This window comes from Caretta caretta, chromosome 1 (assembly GCF_965140235.1).
Source record: "Caretta caretta isolate rCarCar2 chromosome 1, rCarCar1.hap1, whole genome shotgun sequence".
In the NCBI taxonomy this organism is placed as follows: Eukaryota; Metazoa; Chordata; order Testudines; family Cheloniidae; genus Caretta; species Caretta caretta.
In genome coordinates, this window is record NC_134206.1 from 343,708,323 (window position 1) to 343,729,320 (window position 20,998).

Here is a 20,998-nt window from a genome sequence, read left to right on the forward strand (position 1 = left end):
GGTTTCTTGTGGACAATGGGCCAGATTCTCTTATGTGATCCATCTCCTTTGAGAGTCATTTTTGGCACAGGAGAAAATTTGGCCAGATAGTTATTTACCAACTCTAATGGCAACATTTATGGTAAGACTGTAAGACTTTGAGAATTGTTAGGATTAGAACAAGGTGTACCTGTTAATGTCATTGCATATTGTCACAATTACAAAGAGGACAGAATCTCATCTAGCTGCCCAAAGGGTATCTCGATTATTAATGTATATAGTGTCATAAATGTGTTGTAGATCTATAGTGCAATAGATGCATGGAGATTTACATATGAAGCTTTGCAAACAAGGCGTTAGGCCTGGCTTGGTCAGTATAAGAATTATAGGCCCCGATTCAGACAGCATCTCAGTTGAGACAGCACTTACACAAGTGCTGGAAGTCAGTCATGCTTAAGTGTTCTTCTGTATAGGAATGGACTTAAGTAGGTGCCTCAGGGTTTTTCTGAACTGGGGCCTTCATTAGGGCTCTTGAAAGCCGGAATTCATGTTCTATGGGAAATTCTGAAATTAAAACCAAGAATTTGTTGCGTACCGGAACAAAAACTCGCAATTTTGAAATTTCCCATGGAATGGGAGGAAGTCTTCTGAAAGTTTTGTTTAAAAAAATTGAAATGACCTTTTATTTTGAGTATTTTTCTAAACAAAGTGGACAAGATTCCCTGAGCTTCCGGGGCTCGACTATCTGCCTGGAAGGTTACTGAGAAGCTGTGAGCCTAAGGGTACCTCTACACTGCAAAAAAAACAAAACAAAACAAAAAAACAACCCAAAACAAACGCACAGCAGAAAGTCTCAGAGCCCAGGTTAGCTGGCCCAGGCTCACACTCCAGGGCAAAAATGGCATTGTAGACATTTCTGCTCAGGCTCTGAGACCCACCTCCCTCGCCAGGTTTCAGATCCCAAGTGGGATGTCTGCATGGCTATTTTTAGCCCCATATCATGAGCCCGAGTCAGTTGATCCAGGCTCTGAGACTTGCTGCCGTGGAGCTTATTTTAGTTGCAATTTAGACCTACCCAGAGACCCCTGCTCAAGCCAGGGCTCCCGTATGAGTATGTCTACACTGCATTGTAAACCCAGGGTCAGTCTTGGGTTTGAGCCCAATCCCCACTACTGTCCAGACACAAATCTTTCTGACTCAGGTCAGCAATCAGTTAGCACCTGGGTCCTATGACCGACCTGGGAAGGAGTGGGGTCCAAGCCCAAGTCCCACTGTTACACTGGTCCAATCCCTTTCATTCTGCAGTGTGGACACAGCTCATGCCTCAGATCTGAGTCAGAAGGTTTGTGTAGTGCAAAATGGACGCGTGAGCGCGGTTGTGAGACGCAGGTCCAGCAATTGTAAACCCAGGTTTACCATCCAGTGTGGATGCTCGTGCACGGGTTTAGAAACACTGAGTCCATAAACTTGGGTCCCACAAACCCGTATTTACAATGCAGAGTAGACACACCCCCATGGTCCATGCAACTGCCCGCGTGGTCTGGTAGGAAACTGGGCAGCTTTCACCAAATGTGTCAATTTCGAGGCAATTTGAAGTGGAAAAACGTTCTAGCAGAAAATTGCCAACCATTTAATTGCTTAAAATGACAGTGTGAATACTTCTTTCCCAAACCCCTAATCAGTGTATTTGTGGTAGCCTAAAAGGAAGAGATGCAGCTGTCAATTTTGAAGACTTGATAAAAATCATACAACATACTTATTATATGACATCTGTTTTATTTTGATGGTCTAAATAAAAGAAGATTAATTTGAGGTTTATATTGCATATTAAGGTTCCATTTAGAAAGGGTTAATAATTAATAGGTGTTTTAATAAATGGATAATCAATTGTTATAGATTATTATAGAGTCCAATACTTCAGTAGAACCATGTTCTCTAATCACCTATAACACCTTCTACTGATGTGTTTATAACTATAACACATATTACTCTCATTTATAACATGCTTCTAACATCTATTATTAATCCTTTATAAATTATATATAATGGAACCATAATATAAAGAATGGCCAGCTCAGATATATATTTTTGAATGCTCATGAAGTCTTTGATGTAAGTTTATTTAAAACCTTTGGTTTCAGTGAAAATACAGCATTTAATGTTTTCGTCAGGTGTTTTGCATTCTTCAGGAGCGTTCTATAGCAAAAGCTGATTGTGTGATCTGAAGCTGATTCACACACCTCTTTGTTTGTGGCCCAGATCATGAAGAAGTTCGTTAAACAAGCAATCATGCTGTTTTTTTACAGCACGCTTTTGGAATTTTGAAAATACAAAAACACTCGTTCAAAACTTCATCTGTGGACTAACAGATCCATTTTCAGGATTCAGAGTAGCAGCCTTGTTAGTCTGTATTCGCAAAAAGAAAAGGAGGACTTGTGGCACCTTAGAGACTGTCTCTAAGGTGCCACAAGTCCTCCTTTTCTATTTTCAGGATGTTTATTTTAGTAATGCACATTTGGCTTTTTTTCAGCATTCCCACAGCGAACAATCATTTTCATTTGCCAAATGTTACGAAACCTCTTATGTATAAATTTAGTCTTTTCTTGTTCGAAAGTGACCATCTATTTGTCAAGCCAGTTGCAGTTTTTTTGACACAACAGTTTTTCCGTTGAAAAATGCAGTTTCATCAAATTTCAGTTGTTTTGTGGGGTGGTGTCGCATTTGACATTTTCAACAGGGAAAAGTGGAAATGAACCATTTGATGGGGGAAGAAAAGTAGGGACAAATCCATTCAGTTGGAGAACGTTCAAACATTTCAGTTTGACTTTATCTTTTTGATTTTACATTAAAAGATTAATTTTATTATAGTATTTATGTCTGAATAAATATAATTTTAAAGTGTGGAAAAAATTAATCAAAATGACAAAGATAAAATGAAAAGATTTTTACCTTATTGAAACAATATGTTTCCCTATCAAAATGAAATATTTCAAGAATCCCAAATCAAATTTTTATCGGAATATTTTGTTTTGCAGGAACCTTCAAAATACCATCTTTTCATTTTGATTGGGAATATTTTTTTCCCTCCAAAATGTCACAGTTTTCCTGCAGAACAGAATTTTCCAGTTCCCAACCAGCTTGAATTATTTTATTGTCCCTTTGGGTTATTCGAATCCCAGGGGCAGTTGACAGTTTCAAACAGGAACAGGTAACTGGAGAACTGAGTGCATCGTAACTCAAACACTTCATCCACAGGTCTCAAAGCACTTTATAAAGGTGTTTGCATATTGCTATCACCATTTTGCAGAGTGGGAGACTGAGACACAAGGAGGCTTAGGGCCCCTGTCTTCACTGGCGTTTGGATCAGGTGGAGTGACTTGCCCCGAGCTAGGATTAGATCCCAGGTAGTCTCGGTCTGCAGCCTGTGCACTGCTCACTAGACCACAGCATTTCTTCCTTGGAACAGGTAGAGCTTAAGATGCTGTTTTATTAAGATATTTAAAGATCGTGGCTAAGTGCTCTGCTGTTGGTGTGAACTCTACTGAATGCGGAACTTGGATTTCTCAAACGGGGCCGTTGGAGTCGCACAGGGAAACCATACTCTCCTTGTGGATCTTGGGTTGCTCACGTAGGAAGCCTGTCTTTAGGCCATGCTCCCCAGCTGCCCTTCCCGAGCCTGACCTTGAGGGATGACAAAGGCTGGGAGGGGAGCTAATGCGGATTCAACTGCCTCCTGCCAGGAAATCTCTTGGTAGGTGAGCCTGGCATGCTGTATAGAGATGCCTTCCTTCCAATTCGCTCTGTTCCCATGAAGTTCACACTAAGGGCCTTGTGCAGGCTCAGGGAACAATATATGCTCTCTGCAGGTAATGTAGCTACGACTTTCTTCCTCTCCATAGTTCCCTTCCCATTTCTACCCAGCTTGTCTCATCACACTGCCCCTCACTTGCTCCTGCCATAGTTACACTAAAGTGGATTATCAGCTGAAGCAAAAAAAAAAAAAAAAAATTTCCCTGCTCCTGCAGCAATGTCTGTCCATGTAAATATCAGTCGGCTCTTTCTTTGTGAATGAAGTTTGCAGCTTTGGGAGCTCTACTACACATCCTCAGTAGAGTAACCTCTTTATTGTGAAAGAGCGTCCTCGTGCAGGGATGCAGATGAACGGTGTGTGTAATAAAGAGAGTGGGATTTACAATAACCTCCAAATGAACGATGGCCGTGCTGGGAAATTGCACATCCGTTTAATACAGTGACCCTATGTGATATTCATGGAAATGTTTCCCCTGTTTATTATGGCAAGGAAAGTATTTCTGAGACTCAAAGAGGGAAGCAATGGCCAGTGATACCCATATGGCTGTCCATCCTATGCAGCAATGTTGTCACAGTATCTTGTGTGTTCTCTTGTGGCTGTACTGTCCGATCTGTGCAGAGCAAGACTTGCAAACAGACATCATATAAGAATGTTTAGGATCCCACTGAAGATTTGGCATGACACTTGATTCTTTTTTCAATCAGTCTTTCGCATCTGTCTTTGTCAAAGTGTTGCACAACCTTCATCGGTAGTGGTTCTCCATTCAGATCTGTCTTTGGCTGTGTCTTCCAAGTTATCAGTGTACCACATGAGCTGAGATTTTGCTTAAGCGTGCCTTTGAAGTGTTTACTTTGACTGTTCTTCTTGGGCTTGCCGAGTTTCAGCTCACCATAGAGGACTTTTTCCAGGAGTCTATCACTACCCGTTCTGATCACATGACCCATCCGCCTAACCTGAGCTTTGATCATCATTGCCTCTGGGCTGGTTGTTTTTGTTCTTTCAAGGACAAAGCGCCGGAATGGAACCTAGGAAGATAAGAGAGTCTAATGGAAGAAATTGTCGATTTGCCTACTGTACAGTGCTGCTGGTGGCAAAAGAAGCTATTGTTGACCCACTTGCTGATACTGGAAACCAAAAGCAGAGTATGAATCCTGTGACTGGCGGAGGAGAAAATGTATCACGTAGATTGCCAATCCCAAGCATTCAAAAAGAATGAGTCAGCCCGCCCCACCTCTCCTCAATCATAAAATCGGCTCAAAAATCATGAGATTTTAAACAAACATGTGGGTTCTTTTTATTGGCTTTTGAGCCAGTAGGCTTTGGGCTTTTCTCTACAGCTAGCCAATTACTTTTAAGAAAAAGAAAAAACCAGGATCCTCATGTACTCCAGGAGCTGGGGCTTTAAAAAAAGGACCAACTATCATGAAACTCCCAAGAGTTGGCAATATTGTAGCAATACCTGCTCTTACTGAATATAGCTCTTCGGACACAAAGGTTTCATGGGATTGCAAACATAGTCTCTTAACTCCCTTGTGAGCTAGATAAATATTATCCCCGTCATACAAATGGCCAAACTAAGGCTCAGCGAGGTTAATAGGTTGCCGCTGTATCACAGGGTGAGTCACTGGCACGGATAGAACAGTAGGTTCTTGGCTCGTAGGCCCATGGTCTATCCACTCGACCACAGCATGTATTGTCCTTCAGCCCCAACATTACAGCCTGTTATTTTAATGGGAGCACTTGTGCCTTTTCCCCTCTATTGTTATCGTGTTATCAGCACTGCCGAAACAACAGTTTCCAGTTAGCTACCAGCTCTCTAGTGTGTTTATATAGAATCAAAGAAGCGTAGGACTGGAAGGGACCTCAGGAGGTCATCTAGTCCAGTCCCCTGCACTCACGGCAGGACTCCTGTTAGTTGTTTGTCTAATCTGTTCTTAAAAACCTTCAGTGACTTAGATTCTACAACCTCCCGAGGCAATTTATTCCAGTGCTTAACTACCCTGACAGTTAGGAAGTTTTTCCTAATGTCCAACCTAAACCTCCCTTGCTGCCATTTAAGCCCCTTGCTTCTTGTCCTGTCCTCAGAGGTTAAGAAGAACAATTTTCAACCCTCCTCCTTGAAACAACTTTTTATGTACACCCTTCTGTGATATAATGCGGTCTGATATAACACAAATTTGTATATAACGCAGTAAAGCAGCGCTCCGAGGAGCGGGGCTGCTTTACCTCCTTATATCTGAATTCGTGTTACCGTAAGCGGTTCCTCTGCACCCCTTCCCTTACTTGCTGCACCCCCCGCCCCCCAGCTCACCTCCACTCCGCCTCCTCCCACAAGCGCGCCGCAGCTCCGCTTCTCCTCCCTTCCAGGCTTGCCGCGCCAATCAGCTGTTTGGCAAGGGAAGCCTGGAAGGGAGGGAGGAAGAAGCGGAGTGGCAGCGGAGCACTCAGGGGAGGAGGTGGAGGCGGAGCGGAGGTGAGCTGGGGCAGGGAGCGGTTCCTCTCCCTACCCCGATATAACGTGGTCTCACCTATAAGACGGTAAGATGTTTTGGTTCCTGAGGACCGCGTTATATCGGGGTAGAGGTGTACTTGAAAACTGTTATCATGTACCCCCTCAGTCTTCTTTTCCCCCCAGACTAAACAAACCCAATTTTCTCAATCTTTCCTAATAGGTCACAGTTTCTAGACCTTTAATTATTTTTGTTGCTCTCCCCTGGACTTTCTCCAATTTGTCCACATCTTTCCTGAAATGTGGTGCCCAGAACTGGACATAACACTCCAACTGAGGTCTTACTAGCACTAACAAAGTCCCTTTTCTGAAGAGCTGACAGTGAAGACTGGAGAAAGGCTACTGGCTCTAGGGATACCATGTACAGCTTCCTGCACCATTTAACCCAGCAACCCGCCCTCAGCAGCTCACCTGCCCTATTTGTGTGCAATTGTCTGCAGCCTTTAATTCCCCAGTGTGTCCCAGAATCCTTTGCCCGGGAAAAGGAGATGAATGGATAAGTGAGGTGAGAGGAGCACAGGGAGCAAGTGGGGAATTAGGACAGTCTTAAGACTAGAGGTGACGGCAAGGTGAGGTTGTATAGGGGGCAGAGTTGAAAGAAGCTCTGAAATTGTTTTTGTGCATGGTACACATTTTTGGTGGCTCTGAACCCCATTTAAGCCTTAAATCCCTCCTAAGACTCCCAGTAAGGTCCAAGGAATAAATGCAGCCTTTGTGTTAAAGTAGTTGATTGTTTTTTACTGTGCTTTAAAAATTGCATTTGCTCACTTTTCTTTTTATTTCCAAATTGGGAGCTACTGTTTGAAATGAATGTTCTCTGGTTTAAGGGGGTAGTGGAGCTTTGTATTTTACACATGGAAGATGCATGCAGAAGAGTGATGCAGTAAAGAGGGGCTTTCTGCAGATGGAGCTTTTGCGTCGAACTTTGCTCTCTGTACACCAGCGTAAATCTGGAGTGGTTCCGGTGGCCTTAGTCCAGCTAGTGTGGATGTATGTGGATGCAAGGAAGAGCAGAACCTGTCCCTATGTTTCTAACCAGTTTACTTTGCTTCAGTTGCTTCAGTTGCATTTTTATTGGAAAAAAAGTCTTTAATGTAGGATTCAGTGTCGGTGAAAATATGGCTGGCCTTCTAGCCCCAGAAGAGAAAGGAGGAACATCTGCACTGATTCCTGAATTCAGTGAACAAGGCCCCAAAGAAACACTTGCACATACACTTATGTGTAGACTTGGCAGAATTAGATCTTTTATTTTATAATTTAAGTGGATAATATTGGTTTATTTTATGCATTTTTTCCAATTTTTATTGACTTACACTTTCAGTTGTGCAAAATTGTGGGTTTTAAGTATTTTGTTTTTGTTTTTATCAATTTAAATGTTCACAGTGGTGGGGAGCTGGGAGGATGCCAGACAATAGGAGGGTTAGATTATAGTTATTTAATGACAGTCGACAGTGTATGTGTGCTTATGGTGAAATTGACATTGATCAACATTTACCAAGAAAAAATTAATTCTTCCAAGCCTACCTATGTGCAACCAATCTGTGGCTCCAAGGTCACCTGCTAAACCTCTCCAAATAACACAGGGTTGCACAACTTGAGCTACAGGAGATCTGTTAGTGTAGTTGTTTGTATCCTCTGTAGACGTGTGTTTCATGGGAAACGAAATCACATATGCTGGAACAGATCTAACATTCCATCCAGTTGAGGGCAATGGTGCACACACCCTCTGTCTCAAGGCCTGATCCTGCACTGAGACTATAACGCGGTTACTTACCATCTCGTAACTCTGATTCTATGTGGTTGTGGATCACGTCCTGCATCAGAATGTGCTATGACCTGGCTAAGATCCCTGCCCCAACACTGAGGGCGCACTCCACAACAGTGCAGGCTTCTTCACCGCATTCTGCATGCAAGTCCCTATTCAGAACATACGCAAGGCAGCAAAGTTGTCTTCCATCCACACCATCAGTCAACAGGCGAGAAACGATGCGGCCTTCAGCAGGGCAGTCCTGCATTCAGCAACTCTGTAAACTCCGACCCCTCCTCCGGGGAAACTGCTTGGGAGTCACTTATTGGCATGGACACAAGCAAGCACTCAAAGAAGAAAAAACGGTTACTTACCATCTTGTAACTGTTGTTCTCTGAGATGTGTTGCTCATGTCCATTCCAAATCCCGCCCGCCTCCCCCTCTGTCAGAGTATTCCGGCAAGAAGGAACTGAGCAGGCAGGAGGTCGTCAGGGACCTATATGCACCGCCATGAAGGCGCCACTCCAGGGGGCTCCACAGCCGACCCGACGGGGACCACTCGGGTAAAACCTTCCTACACACGTCTATTGAAATGGACACGAGCAAGCATTCGAAGAACACACAGTACCATGAATAGTTCCATTGTAGTCCCATGGCAACACCCCAGCCCACCTTGAATGCTGCTTGTCTGCTGGCCTATTTAGAGCCACCCCTCTTTTTTGTGCATAGGTCTCTTTGGGAGGGATCCTCTGCACAGCTCCACTGCAGAGGGTTAAATGATGCAGACGACCTTGGGCGCTTATCCCTACCCAGAGTGAATTCACACATTGAACACCAGATCAGAGTCTCCACCCCAGCAAAACCATCTTAAAGTCTCTGAACCGGAAATCTATTGGATTTACAAAGCAAAGGATGTTTCCTGTTGGTATAAAGTCTCATACAGTGTTGTTGGTCCAATAAAAGATATTACCTCACCCACCTCGTCTGTGTAAGTGGCACACAGTCCAGGCAGAAGTAATGCTGAATGGCTTTCAAAGAGATGATGAGACTATAAATGCATTGTGATCAGAATTTGGATTAGGGCAGTTAATTTAAAAACCCCACCAAAGCGAACATGCAATGCTGTCTGCGTGGCTTTGAATCAGTTGGCTACACTCTACTTCCCCTTCCCCCCAAAAAATCTGTGGGAGTCTGTCTAAAGGTTTCAGTGATCACTTGGTAAAGCATTGCTTCTGTAGTGAATTATGAGGAGAAAACTACCGTGCTGGATGAAAGAAAGCTGTTTGAAAGAATTTGTTGAGCTGGCTTTCTTTGTTCGATCTGACTTCCGTGAAATGGCAGAAGTTGGCTTAGATCCTACAGATAGATTCAGCATGACGGGTCCTGTGTGGGAGAACCTAAGAAGAGTCTGCAATAAAAATGTCCCTGTCGAAGGAAGAGACACAAAGTTACCTCAGCCCCATGGATCACTATTTAGAAAAAAGAAAATGAGAGCAGTTAGGACAAAGACCCAAAAGAGATGACCGTGAGGAAGTCAGGCAACTGCTGTTGAGTTGGTTGAAATCAGTGTAAAAAAACAAAGGCCAAGATTATAAAAAGTGCATTGTGATTTTGGGTACTCAGGTTGAGACAGCTTAAAAGGGGCTTGATTTACAAGGGGCCGGGTGTATAGCACTTTCTGAAAACTGGGCAGCTGAAAATTGATGCATCCAAAATCACTAGGCATTTCGAAAATCCTGGGTGGTTTTTTTTCTGCCTGCCAGCCCTGAAAATTCCAAACTGGGTTCTGTCTGCGTCCCACATCATCACTAAGCACAAAGCGTCAGCGTCAGAACTGGGCTGACAACTTAATTGATGTGTGAGCCAAAATACAATGCAGCTTGTTGTCCCGTAGCTCGGCTAGCTTCCTTTGGTGAATCTGCCACTCGCCATTATTAGAGACAGGATACTAGACTACCTGGACCATTGTTCTGATTTGATTCTATATGGCAATTCCTGTGTTCCCACTGGTGTTTCAGATTAGACTGGAGTTTCTGATTCTAAAGCAAGCAGACAGGAATAGAACAGAGACCAGGAATGGTGAAAAAAAGAAGGCATTTATACATAGTTTCTCTTCCAGCTATTGCTGTGCTTTAAATATATTAAAGGCCATAAATCTCCTGGTTCCGCCAGAGAAATTGATGCAAAAATGGTGCTACATAAGATATGGGGAAGTTAGAGACTAGTTTAATCATTATTTTACACAAGCTAAGATACAGTACTTTTAATTTCGCTAATTTAAATACATTTGGAAGATCTTTGGCTCTGTAAAACTGACTACATAGTTCAAATGCCATTAGAGAATGGGCTTTTAAAGAAGGCGCATAGGAGAGGAAAGAGCCAGTGTTGGGAGTCCTGAGTTCTGATCCTGTCTCTGTCACTCACTTTGGCATGTCAGGGGCCAGATTTCTAAACGTCCTTCAGCACCTATCTGCCTCTTTAGACTCCTAAGTCTGCCATGGAGGCTTCACTGGCATTTTTCGAGCTGCTGATCAGCTGCCATCACCCCCATATGCCTGCTTTCCTGCCCATCAGCGCCTAGGGGCTTAAGAGTCAGTGGTCAAAGTGCTACCCCACGACAAATGCCCAAAGCATTGAGAAATGGGGCTCAGACCTAGAAACAGCGCTGACTCCCCTACCAGAACTTCTGCACAGCTAACCCAAAACTCATTAGTTAATAGCTCCTGTTGGCTTCAAAGGGCTTTGGATCAGGCCCCTTGGACAAAAGCAGCCTCTGGTTTTGGCTCTCCTCCTGGAGACCCTCTGGGCTTGATTTTTTTCCAGAGACGCTGAGCACCCGTGGCTTTCATTGACTTCACTTGGAGTTGTGGGTGCTGAGCGCCTCTGGATATTAGGCTCACTTTGGGCACTCGAAGTGAATGCCCACATTCGGCACTTTGGTGCTTGATCTGTCTGCGCCTCGGTTTCCGGGTGGGTCATATGCGGAGAATAAACGTTTTCTGCCTCACGGGGGCGGGGAGAGGAGTCCTCAGGTAAATGTTCAGCCTGTGTCTGGGACATGTGAAATGCTGCACAGAATGAATGCGATCCATGGTTAGAACAATACAGCATCCGGGGGTATTACCTCAGCTACCAAATACTGATCGGTATATCGCTAATGGTAGAAATCCTACTGACCCCCATGCACTTGAAAACAGGTACAGATCTAGGGCCAGCTTGTGAATAGCCCTCGCACGACTATGCAGTAAGCTCCCTTCCTAGACTACCTTGCTAGACTTACCCAGATCTTCATGTGCTGTGTGGAGTGCAGTGGCTGAATTCCACTCACTCCCTTTAGCGAGCAAGGGGACGGCGAATCAGTGGAGACATGGCTCCTCCTCCCCCAATGCTCTGGTGGCTGGGGAAGGGGAATAGGTTGCATCTTTGAAGGGCTGCAGTAAATCACTTCACCTTCAGAGCAAGAAGGAAGAAGAGGTTAGTCTGCGGGTGCTGCGGCCTACACAGAGTTGTGCATAAGGGCACAATCTCGCCCATGGCTTTTGGGTCTCTGGTGGAATTATTTCATCTTTTGACACCTTTTAGGTCCAGTCCTGTTCCCACTAAAGTCAGCTGCAGCATTCGACTCACTTCAGTGGGAGCTAGATCAGGTCCTTGGTAGTTGGTCCTTACCTAGCACAGCAGCATCATTAGGTGTCTCAGAAATACTCAGATAAACAGACTAGACATTTTCAGTTCCCACCAAATATCAGAATTTACTCCTACATTTAAGTCTGGCATAAAATTTCAGATTATGGAGCTATTTCGCTACTTTCTCAAGCCCCATAACTTCTGGAGAAATGAGCGCGACAGCAAATTAATGGCTCTGATTTGCAAGCGCTCAGAAGGTTTTGGATTCCCGTCAGTCTGGCTGTAGGCCAGCTAACAGCATTATCACTCCTATCAGTGAATTAACAAGTGACTTTCCCTTGTGTACAGAGCAGGGTAAAATGATGGGCTGGTATCTTATGGGGCTGCCTGAAGCTTTTGGTTCAGGAACGCTGCAGCCTAATCACAAAGAAGCAAATCCTTTTAGTTAAGGAAGGCCCAGAACGCAGCTGACTCAATGTGGTTTCCTCTGGGAAGGAGCAGGAAGTGGCAAACCTGTGTAAAAATTTACTTCTTGGTGGCCTTGAGGAATTGTGCTGCCTTTGTTGGTGAAGGCCTGTGAGCAAAGTCTGGGCCCAGTAATCTTCAAATCGGGGGTGGCCCAGCCCTTGTTCAAGACAAATGGCATAAATTATCTCCCAAGGTCCAGCCTTCACTTTGTGGGGAAGGTCAGGAAGAAGGTAGTGTCAGGCCAACTTCTGCAGCAGCTGTATTCTTTCCATTTGTTTGGAGCCTAGCCTGTCGGGCTTCCGAGCTGGATATGATATGGAAGCTGCCTTTGCCTTTGGGTAGTGGAAAGAAGTTGCACATTCATGCAGATAAAATTAAATCTATCAGCACCTTCAATACCCGTCATTATGCGTTGCTTTTGACTCTCCTGTGGAACCTGGCACCAACAGCCAGAATTGCTTTCAGGTGACTTTTGGGGGCTTGTCTACACTTGAAAGCTAATTTGAATTAATGTAGGGTGTGAACTTCAAGTACAATAACTATCCCTAAGTAACTTCATGTATGGACATTCCTATTCTAGAATAAGTGTGTCCACCCATGCATCAATTCCGGAATAGCGCTATGTGTAGACAAGCCTGCGGGCCTTCTCAGTGAGAGAGGATTCTGAACTCCTCTGACTCCCATTCTGCCTTGTGGGCCGTGAGAATCAAAAAAAGAGGCAGATCGCATTGAACTCTGGCCACACCCTTTTCCTGCTCGTGACGTGCTCCCTGTGTTGGGACTGGGTGTTGGGGAACTGGAGCCTTTGTATGCTGGGGGCATTTCCCGGAGGGCAATTCTACCCTGTTAGGCTATGTCTACACTGCAATCCCAGGATGCGATTGCCGCTTGCAGAGACCTGTCTAAGCTCAGGTACTAGAGCGGTGAGGCCGTGGCCTCATGTGCTTCAGCACAGGCCAGCCCCACAAGTGATTTCCCAGGGTTCCAGGCGGGCTTGTACAGCTGCCGCTGAAGGCCGGGTTGCTGCAGCTTTGCTCTTCCGGTACCTAAGCTGGCTAGATAGCTGGCTGGGTATATCTCTGCAAGGTGCACTTGTACCCTGGGATTGCAGCAGAGACATACCCTTTAAGGTCCTTCTCTGCCACCAGAAGAGCATAAGGTGGCCGGAGTGTATGAGAAAATCAGTTCCCAAGACGATGCTTTAAGTTCTGAGTTATTTCTCATAGTGGCGTAGACATACTGGGCACCCCCGGGCAAGTCACTAAAGGGTAAGAATGTCCCTACAGGGTCGGACCAAAGGTCCATCTAGCCCAGTGTCCTGTCTTCCAACAGTGGCCAATGCCAGGTGCTCCAGAGGGAATGAACAGAACAGATAATCATCAAGTGAGCCATCCCCTGTAGCTTATTCCCAGCTTCTGGCAAAGAGAGGCTAGGGACACCATTCCTGCCCATCCTGGCTAATAGCCATTGATGGACCTGTCCTCCATGAATTTATCTAGTTCTTTTTTGAACCCTGTTATTGTACTTGTTTAAAAGGGCTTCGGCCTGGACTCCTCATCTCGAAGTGAAAGTTGAGCCTGCAACATTTGCGCTTGCACTGTTGTGTCTGCACTTGACATACTGTAGAAATCTGAATACTTGTCGCTCTAGCTACCCGACTGCAAGTGCAAACAGCCTTGTTAGAGATGCAAGCATTCAGATTTGCAGCCACCACATGTGTTGCAGGTGCAAAAAAAAGCAGATAGAAGTTTTGCAGGTATATATTGCACCTTCAAAAGGGTAGGCACCCTGTCAGGAAACTTGGCATGCAACTGCTATCTGCCTCAGTTTCTCCAGGATTATACCAACCTCTCAGGTAGTGCCATCTAATTAATATTTACAAAGTGCTTAGAAAATCCAGTGTGGAAGGTGCTGTACAGAAATGCAAAAGAATATGATATGATTTTCAAGATTTACAATCAGGATTTTAAGCTTTCTTGGCTAATCTGAAAGTTTCTCAGACCGCAAACAAAAGGATTCCACATCAGTTGGGCCAGATCTTCCACTGGTGTAAGCTGGCATAGCTTCATTGACGTCAGTGGAGCTATGCCAGCCAACAGTCGCTGAGGATCTGACCCTGTGTTTTTAGCACTATAGTTACTGCATGCCGCTAGGGGATGATGGTCTCTAAATCCTCTATCCAGTTGCTTGTTCTGAATGAAGCTTCCAATTTTCCTTTGACTATTATTTATTTTCTTTTGCAGCTAACATTGCTATGTTTAGAAATATAACAGTATCTCTGTTTATCAGTATATTATCTAACCCTTGTGTAAATTGGGTCTGAAAAAAAAAATCTGATCTCTAACTCCCAATTATAGGCAGGTGAAATTAGAATGTATCCTCAGAGCTCCTCAGTTGCAAAAACACAAGATTAATTACAGGAGGTTTTTTGTACTAAGACTGAGGCTTTCTGAGTTCCCGAAGGGGCTTGAGTGCCCAGTTTTCACTCCTTTTAAAAGGAATTGCGTATCTAAATCCCACAGATGGCTTTGTAAATTCCAGCTTAAATCTAACAAATTAGTTAATGCTAAATCCTAAGAAGATACAGGTGTGTGTTGTTTGGCTAGAAGATAGTGGATCAGATATTGTGAAGCAGAATAGAAGTACCTAGGAATTTGATTCCTTAGCTTTTCCTTAGCTTTTCACAAACATATTTATTCAGTAGCTAGTTAGTGATGTCCTAAGGGCTGCTTTGTCTGTTACCTGGGAAGAATGCGGTGTGGAGTTTCCATGTTACTGCCTTGTCAGTTGGTTGGATGTGATCATGGCTTTTGTCCTCTGGGGTGATTTATAAAACATTCAGAGGTACCTTTTATAACAAGTGTGAGCCTAAGTGGTGAACATGAAGCTTGTGATTGGGAAGATGCCGCTGGTCATCTGCCTCCTCATCTGGTGTAAATCAATGTCCTTGACTTCCATGGAGCGACACCTACTTCCACCGGCTAAGGATATGACTCTGTGTGTGTGCGTGTGGACTCTTTGGGGCCTATTCTTTCATAGTGCAAACTGTATTTGCATCTAAAACTTTAAACTCTTGGCTCTGTTTTCTGTTGGATACAGCAAACGCCCAGAGCTGATAAGCCCATGGCCATACTTGTCGTGACCATGGAAAGTGGCTCTATAATGTATGTGGCGTCCTCTGCAGTGCTAAATGTTTCTTTTATTTTTTCCCCCAGCAATCAAAGAGAAGTACACCGACTGGACGGCATTTCTTATACACGATCTGACAGGTTCCCGAACGGCACCTGCAAATTTACTGGAAGGCGTATGTATTAGATTGCAGTTTATATTTAATAACATGGCACAATGTTTGTATTATAGCAATGCTCAACATTAAAATATAGGGCTCTGTGCTTGCAGTGTCTGTGTATCCCCTTTGGGTGTGTCTGCACTGCACTTGGGAGGTGTGATCCTGGCATAGGTAGATAGACTCTCACTAGCTCCATTTAAGTTAGCCCGCTAAAAATAGCTGTGTGGACATAGCAGCGGGGGCCGCGGCTTGGGCAACAAAAATGATTAGGGGACTGGAACACATGACTTATGAGGAGAGGCTGAGGGAACTGGGATGGTTTAGTCTACGGAAGAGAAGAATGAGGGGGGATTTGATAGCTGCTTTCAACTGCCTGAGAGGTGGTTCCAGAGAGGATGGCTCTAGACTGTTCTCAGTGGTAGCAGATGACAGAACAAGGAGTAATGGTCTCAAGTTGCAGTGGGGGAGATTTAGGTTGGATATTAGGAAAAACTTTTTCACTAGGAGGGTGGTGAGACACTGGAATGCGTTACCTAGGGAGGTGGTGGAATCTCCTTCCTTAGATATTTTTAAGGTCAGGCTTGACAAAGCCCTGGCTGGGATGATTTAGTTGGGGATTGGTCCTGCTTTGAGCAGGGGGTTGGACTAGATGAGGTCCCTTCCAACCCTGATATTCTATGATTCTATGATTGGGGTAACCACCTCAGTTTGGACCCGGGGGCCAGGTGGGCATGGTCTTGGGCTGCTAGCTTGAGCCGCCGCTCCTGCTGTAACATCCACGCTGCTAGTTTTAGCGCACTAACTTAAGGAGAGCTAGCGTGAGTCTGTCTACCCATGCTAGGATCACACCTCCCAGCTACAGTGTAGACATAACCTAATGGGGCTGATCCAGTGCCCATTGAGGTCAAAGGTGTCTTCCTACTGGAACCCTATAGGGGGGAGTTCATATCACCTGTAGGCGCAAGTAAGAGATACAGGAAGCCCCAAAGGCAGAAGAATCTACGTCTCTTCACTGTGGAGTTTGAGGGAGGGGCCTGAGGGAGTCTGCCCCATGGAGTACAGCGCTACAGGTCTCTCCAGCCAGCCGGGTGTTAGGGTGTCGGGCCAGCAGACAAGTGGGGGTGGAGATTCGCTGGATCCACTGGTCAGTCCATAGGCCGATGCTAGACAAAGCTGTGGGGTGGCTCTGCCCATGTAGGGAGAATTCATTTTCCCTCTGACCCCCTGGATCTCCCCAGCGCAAAGTCCAGTCACTCTGGGGACAGGATTTGGCGATTAGTGCACGAAAGCTCTGCTGGCAATAGGGAGTCTCTCTGTTTTGCTCAGGTGAGATGAGGGGACGTGTAAAAACACAGCCAGCTGGTTGAAGCTCGAAGCACCGAGCATGTTTGCAAGGTGAACGACGTCCATGCCAAACTCACCCCGTGTCAGGCTTACTTAAAAGTGCCAATCCCAAACCAGGTTCGTGGCAAGATGTGCTAAGGCCCACAGTCCCCGTCGAGTAAATCTTGGCCCCATTTATGGTTTCATCCTGAAACTGTGTGAAATTGGCAGCTTCCCTGTCAGGACTCTCAGTGCTCTCGTCTGAATGCTTCCTTGGGGGTTTTGGCAGAATGATTTTCCTGCAGGCGCAATCGCTTACAGTAACAATTGGTGCAATAAGAGATGCCTGCAATACGTATGGTAGCACCGCCTAGTGGTTCAGACATATACAGAACAGGCTTGCAGGATCTGCAGTGCTGGGATATTCTCTGAGGAGATTGGTCTTCTGCCCTGCCTTGGATGGATTCAGAGTAGTAAACGTGTGGTTTACAGCTGTGTAAACACTTATTTACCTTTCAAATGCAGATGCATTTCAAGACACTCCTCGCTTTGATCGCTTTGTTTCTGCCCACTCATGCAAGTCACACAGACACACACTCGTTTTTAACGACTGTGGGTACTTCACTAGTTAGCCACAGGGTAAGCTTAGTAGAATATCACCAGGGTTTTTCAGTCCACAAGGCCAAAAATCCTAAACATTCAAAGAAACAGGGCATGGCTACAGTGGTGCAACTGTAAGCTCTCTAATGTAGCTGCTCTTAGCTGGAGAGAGCTCTCCCAGCGGCTTATCTACTCCAGCCCCTGTGGGCGGTAGAAGCTCAGCGCTGTCCACACTGGCACTTACGTTGGTGTAATTTATGCCACTCAGGGGGTCATTTAGTCACACCCCTACACAACCTAAGTTATGTCGACATAAGGTGTAGTGTAGACATAGCATCACGGCAGGTGGATCCACAGTCACTTTCATGCTCCCAGCTAGACTATGCAGAGAGCCTAAGGGCTTGATGCCCATCTCACCCTGGTGCAATTCCAAACCAGTGTGAATGGGATCAGAATAAGCCCCTATTGTGGGCTCTACCCTACCTCCTTTGATGTTGGTAGAAGAAACAGGCAGGCAACAAGGGCAGAAGTGTGGAGGGAGGAAACAGCAGCTTGGATAGAAACAATTTGCAATCTTGTATTTAATGGTGTTCTGCTCTGTTATGTGTGAGGTATGTGGGTAATACAGGACATCATGCTGAGTTTGTAACCCACTGGTAAATAGAATTACTGTTAATCAGCACTGCAGATCATTGTTATCATTGCATATTGATTTAACAAGGTAATTTTCTGTATGGAGCTGTTCATAAAAGGGTTCTTGCTGTACTTTCAAAATTAATACTCAATACAATCCAAATATTAATGTTAGCATTCTGCTCTCATGGATAAGTGACAACTGATTGTTTGGCTTAGCTTCTAGCGTGCAGATCAGAGAAGCAATATTAGCTTTATAATGGCCAGACATCTATTATAATAAATTAAGTCATTACAGTGTTACTATATCCTTTGATGTTAAAGAATGTTTTATTGCACTGAAGCAACTGTATGGAAGAAAAATCACATTAAATCAGAATTCCATGATGTTGTTATATTTAGAAACAGCATTTTGCCATGACATGATCCTTTGAGATTGTATGGATGCATTTAATAAATTCAATAAGAAAGTTGCTAATACTATAAGCAAATGTATTGCACTGAGATGTGTCAACTATTCACAGAGCTGGTTGAAAATGTTCATGTTACACAATTTCAAACTTATTTTTTACAATATTAAAAATAAATGGGAACAAATTCCAAAAGAAATATTGTGATTCCAACCCTCCTCTCCATTTTGTTGATCAACTCTAATGCTGGCTGAAGTTTGAATTTCAAATTTTTGCAAATTTTTGGAATGGGGAAAAAAGGGACATTTTTTTTTTTCAAATACTGGCTTCCCCCCCCTTTTTTTTTTATTCCAACCAGCCCTAGTATGAACCATTTGCAAAGTCTTTTAGAAATCCCTATAAAAGCTATTGGTGTTTACTGTCTGTTTCCTTCAACAGGCTTGGTACACAAACAGCTAACAGTTTAGGCCCTGATCCTTCAAACACTTACGCACGTGCTTAATTTCATTGCTGTGGGACTGCTTGCAGAAACAGGGTTGCCAACTCTCAGAATTTTATCGTGAATCTAACGATTTTTTTAGTGTGTTTCTTAAAGCCCCAACTCCTGGAATCAAGAGATTTGTGCATGAGAATATTAGCTTTCATTTAAAAAAAAAAAAGGTATGTTTCTAGCCCTCATGAATTTCATAGAAAAGCTTGAAAATGTGAGTCAAGTGCACTCTAAAGGCTCAGAAACCTGAAGGGAAATAAAAAGAATCCACAATTTATTATTTTGGGGGGGGAGACCCCACTCGTGATTTTTATCCCAATTGCATGATTTTTTTTTTTTTTAGAGCCTGACTCATGGTTTTGAGTGCTTGAGGTTGGCGGTGCTGCAGTGGTAAAGCTGAGCCTGTGCATAAGTGTTTGCAGGATTGGGGCCTTAGAAGGTACTCGGTGTGTAAGGAAATACACCTTGTCATTGGGACCTCTTGTTTCACTTTACAGAATCAGCTATGAGGGCCTGATCCAGAAATCCGCTGTCTTTTAGCTCCTGATCTCATGCATTTTGAAGTCAGTGGGTGTCTTCCATGGACTTAGTGGCCTTCAAATTCCCCCAATCTTGCCCCCATTGAGATCAGTGGGAGGTTTGCCACTGGCATCAGTGGGAGCAGGATCAAGTCCGTGGTGAATGAGAGCTCTGTGCACAGGGGGCTTTCAGGATCGTGCTCTGAGTAGCATGCCTTCTAGGTTAATTTCAGGGCCCAGTCCTGTGATGGGATATAGACCCTAAACACCACTTAAAATCAGAGGGGGTGAAATCCCCTAGCAGGACTGGGCCTTGAGTCCTTAGGAAGAATCCTACTAGGTGGATTCCTAAGAATCCTAAAAGGTCCAACTGCAATTTTATTTTTTTGTTGGTTGAGAAATTAGCACAACTGTTGTTTTCTGTTTTCTTCTGAATTTGCACTTGGAAGCCGTTGGGTAAAAGAGAAGGAGAACAGACTGTTTGCTGATAGCTTGGATGATGGTGTGAAAAACAAAAATAATCTTCTGCTGTCGTCTGTTTCCTTGAGACGTCTTCAAATAAAATTTAAAATAAGGAGTTTTGCTTCTATTCAAACAGCCTCTGCGAGGAAAAAACCCTGTAGACCTCATTACAGTTGATTCCTTAATAGAGCTGCAGGATTCCCAGAACCCTTTTCAGTACTGGATAGTTAGTGTGGTTGAAAATGTTGGAGGAAGATTACGCCTTCGCTATGTGGGATTGGAGGAGACTGAATCCTATGACCAGTGGTTGTTTTACTTGGATTGCAGACTTCGACCAGTCGGTTGGTGTCAAGAGAATAAATACAGAATGGACCCACCTGCAGGTAAAATGGCTTGTTAAAAATATGCTCTCATCGTTTACATTTGAAACCTGTTTGTTTGTTTACTGAGAATGCTGTGGGGTCTGCTATCCATTTCTTCTAGTTTATCAGTCAGGGTTTTTTGACCACTAGTTACTCAGTTTAAACCTATTAGGCTGGTGGATTTGGTTAAGGGCGAAGGGCATGTGGATGGTTTTGTGGCTCAGACTCTGACTTAGGTGACCTAGGTTCAATTCCCCGCTCTACCATAGATTTTCTATATAATCTAAGGGCAAAACCCTTTACTGCTCTGCCCCTCATCTATGAAATGGGGATAAAGTGGCTTCCTGTGGGCTTTATGGCAAGCTGGGGCACGGTAGAGTCAGCTCTTGTTTGCAGTGCAAGAAATTGTAGTGTAGACCAGCTCTTTGTCTAAGTTGGCTATGATAGGTTATAAGTTCTTCAGGGCATCTGAAGAAGTGGGTTTTTTTACCCACGAAAGCTTATGCCCAAATAAATCTGTTAGTCTTTAAGGTGCCACCGGACACCTCGTTGTTTTTCAGGGCAGTGACTGTCTGTTACTATGTTTGTACAGTCCCTACTACAGTAGGGACCTGATCTCTGACTGGAGCTTCTAAGCACTATTGTAATAATAACAATAATATAATGAAAGTCTCCTGAGAAATGTGTTTTGGGACATAATGTCTCATTCTGGTGTAAACCAGAAATAATTCCAGTGAAGTTAATGGCACTGCTGCAATGTAAAATTGGAG

General features: G+C 44.3%; 1 protein-coding gene across 2 annotated transcripts in view; it reads left to right on the forward strand.

The window, feature by feature from the left end:
• The window catches only part of SFMBT2 (Scm like with four mbt domains 2), a 192,331-nt gene that overhangs the window by 74,919 nt on the left and 96,414 nt on the right, over window positions 1–20,998 (forward strand). For both annotated transcript variants that reach the window (XM_048836655.2, XM_048836656.2), the window contains exons 5-6: window positions 15,357–15,445; window positions 20,003–20,249. In XM_048836655.2, coding sequence (XP_048692612.2) covers window positions 15,357–15,445; window positions 20,003–20,249 — 336 coding nt within the window. The remainder of the gene's footprint in view (window positions 1–15,356; window positions 15,446–20,002; window positions 20,250–20,998) is intronic.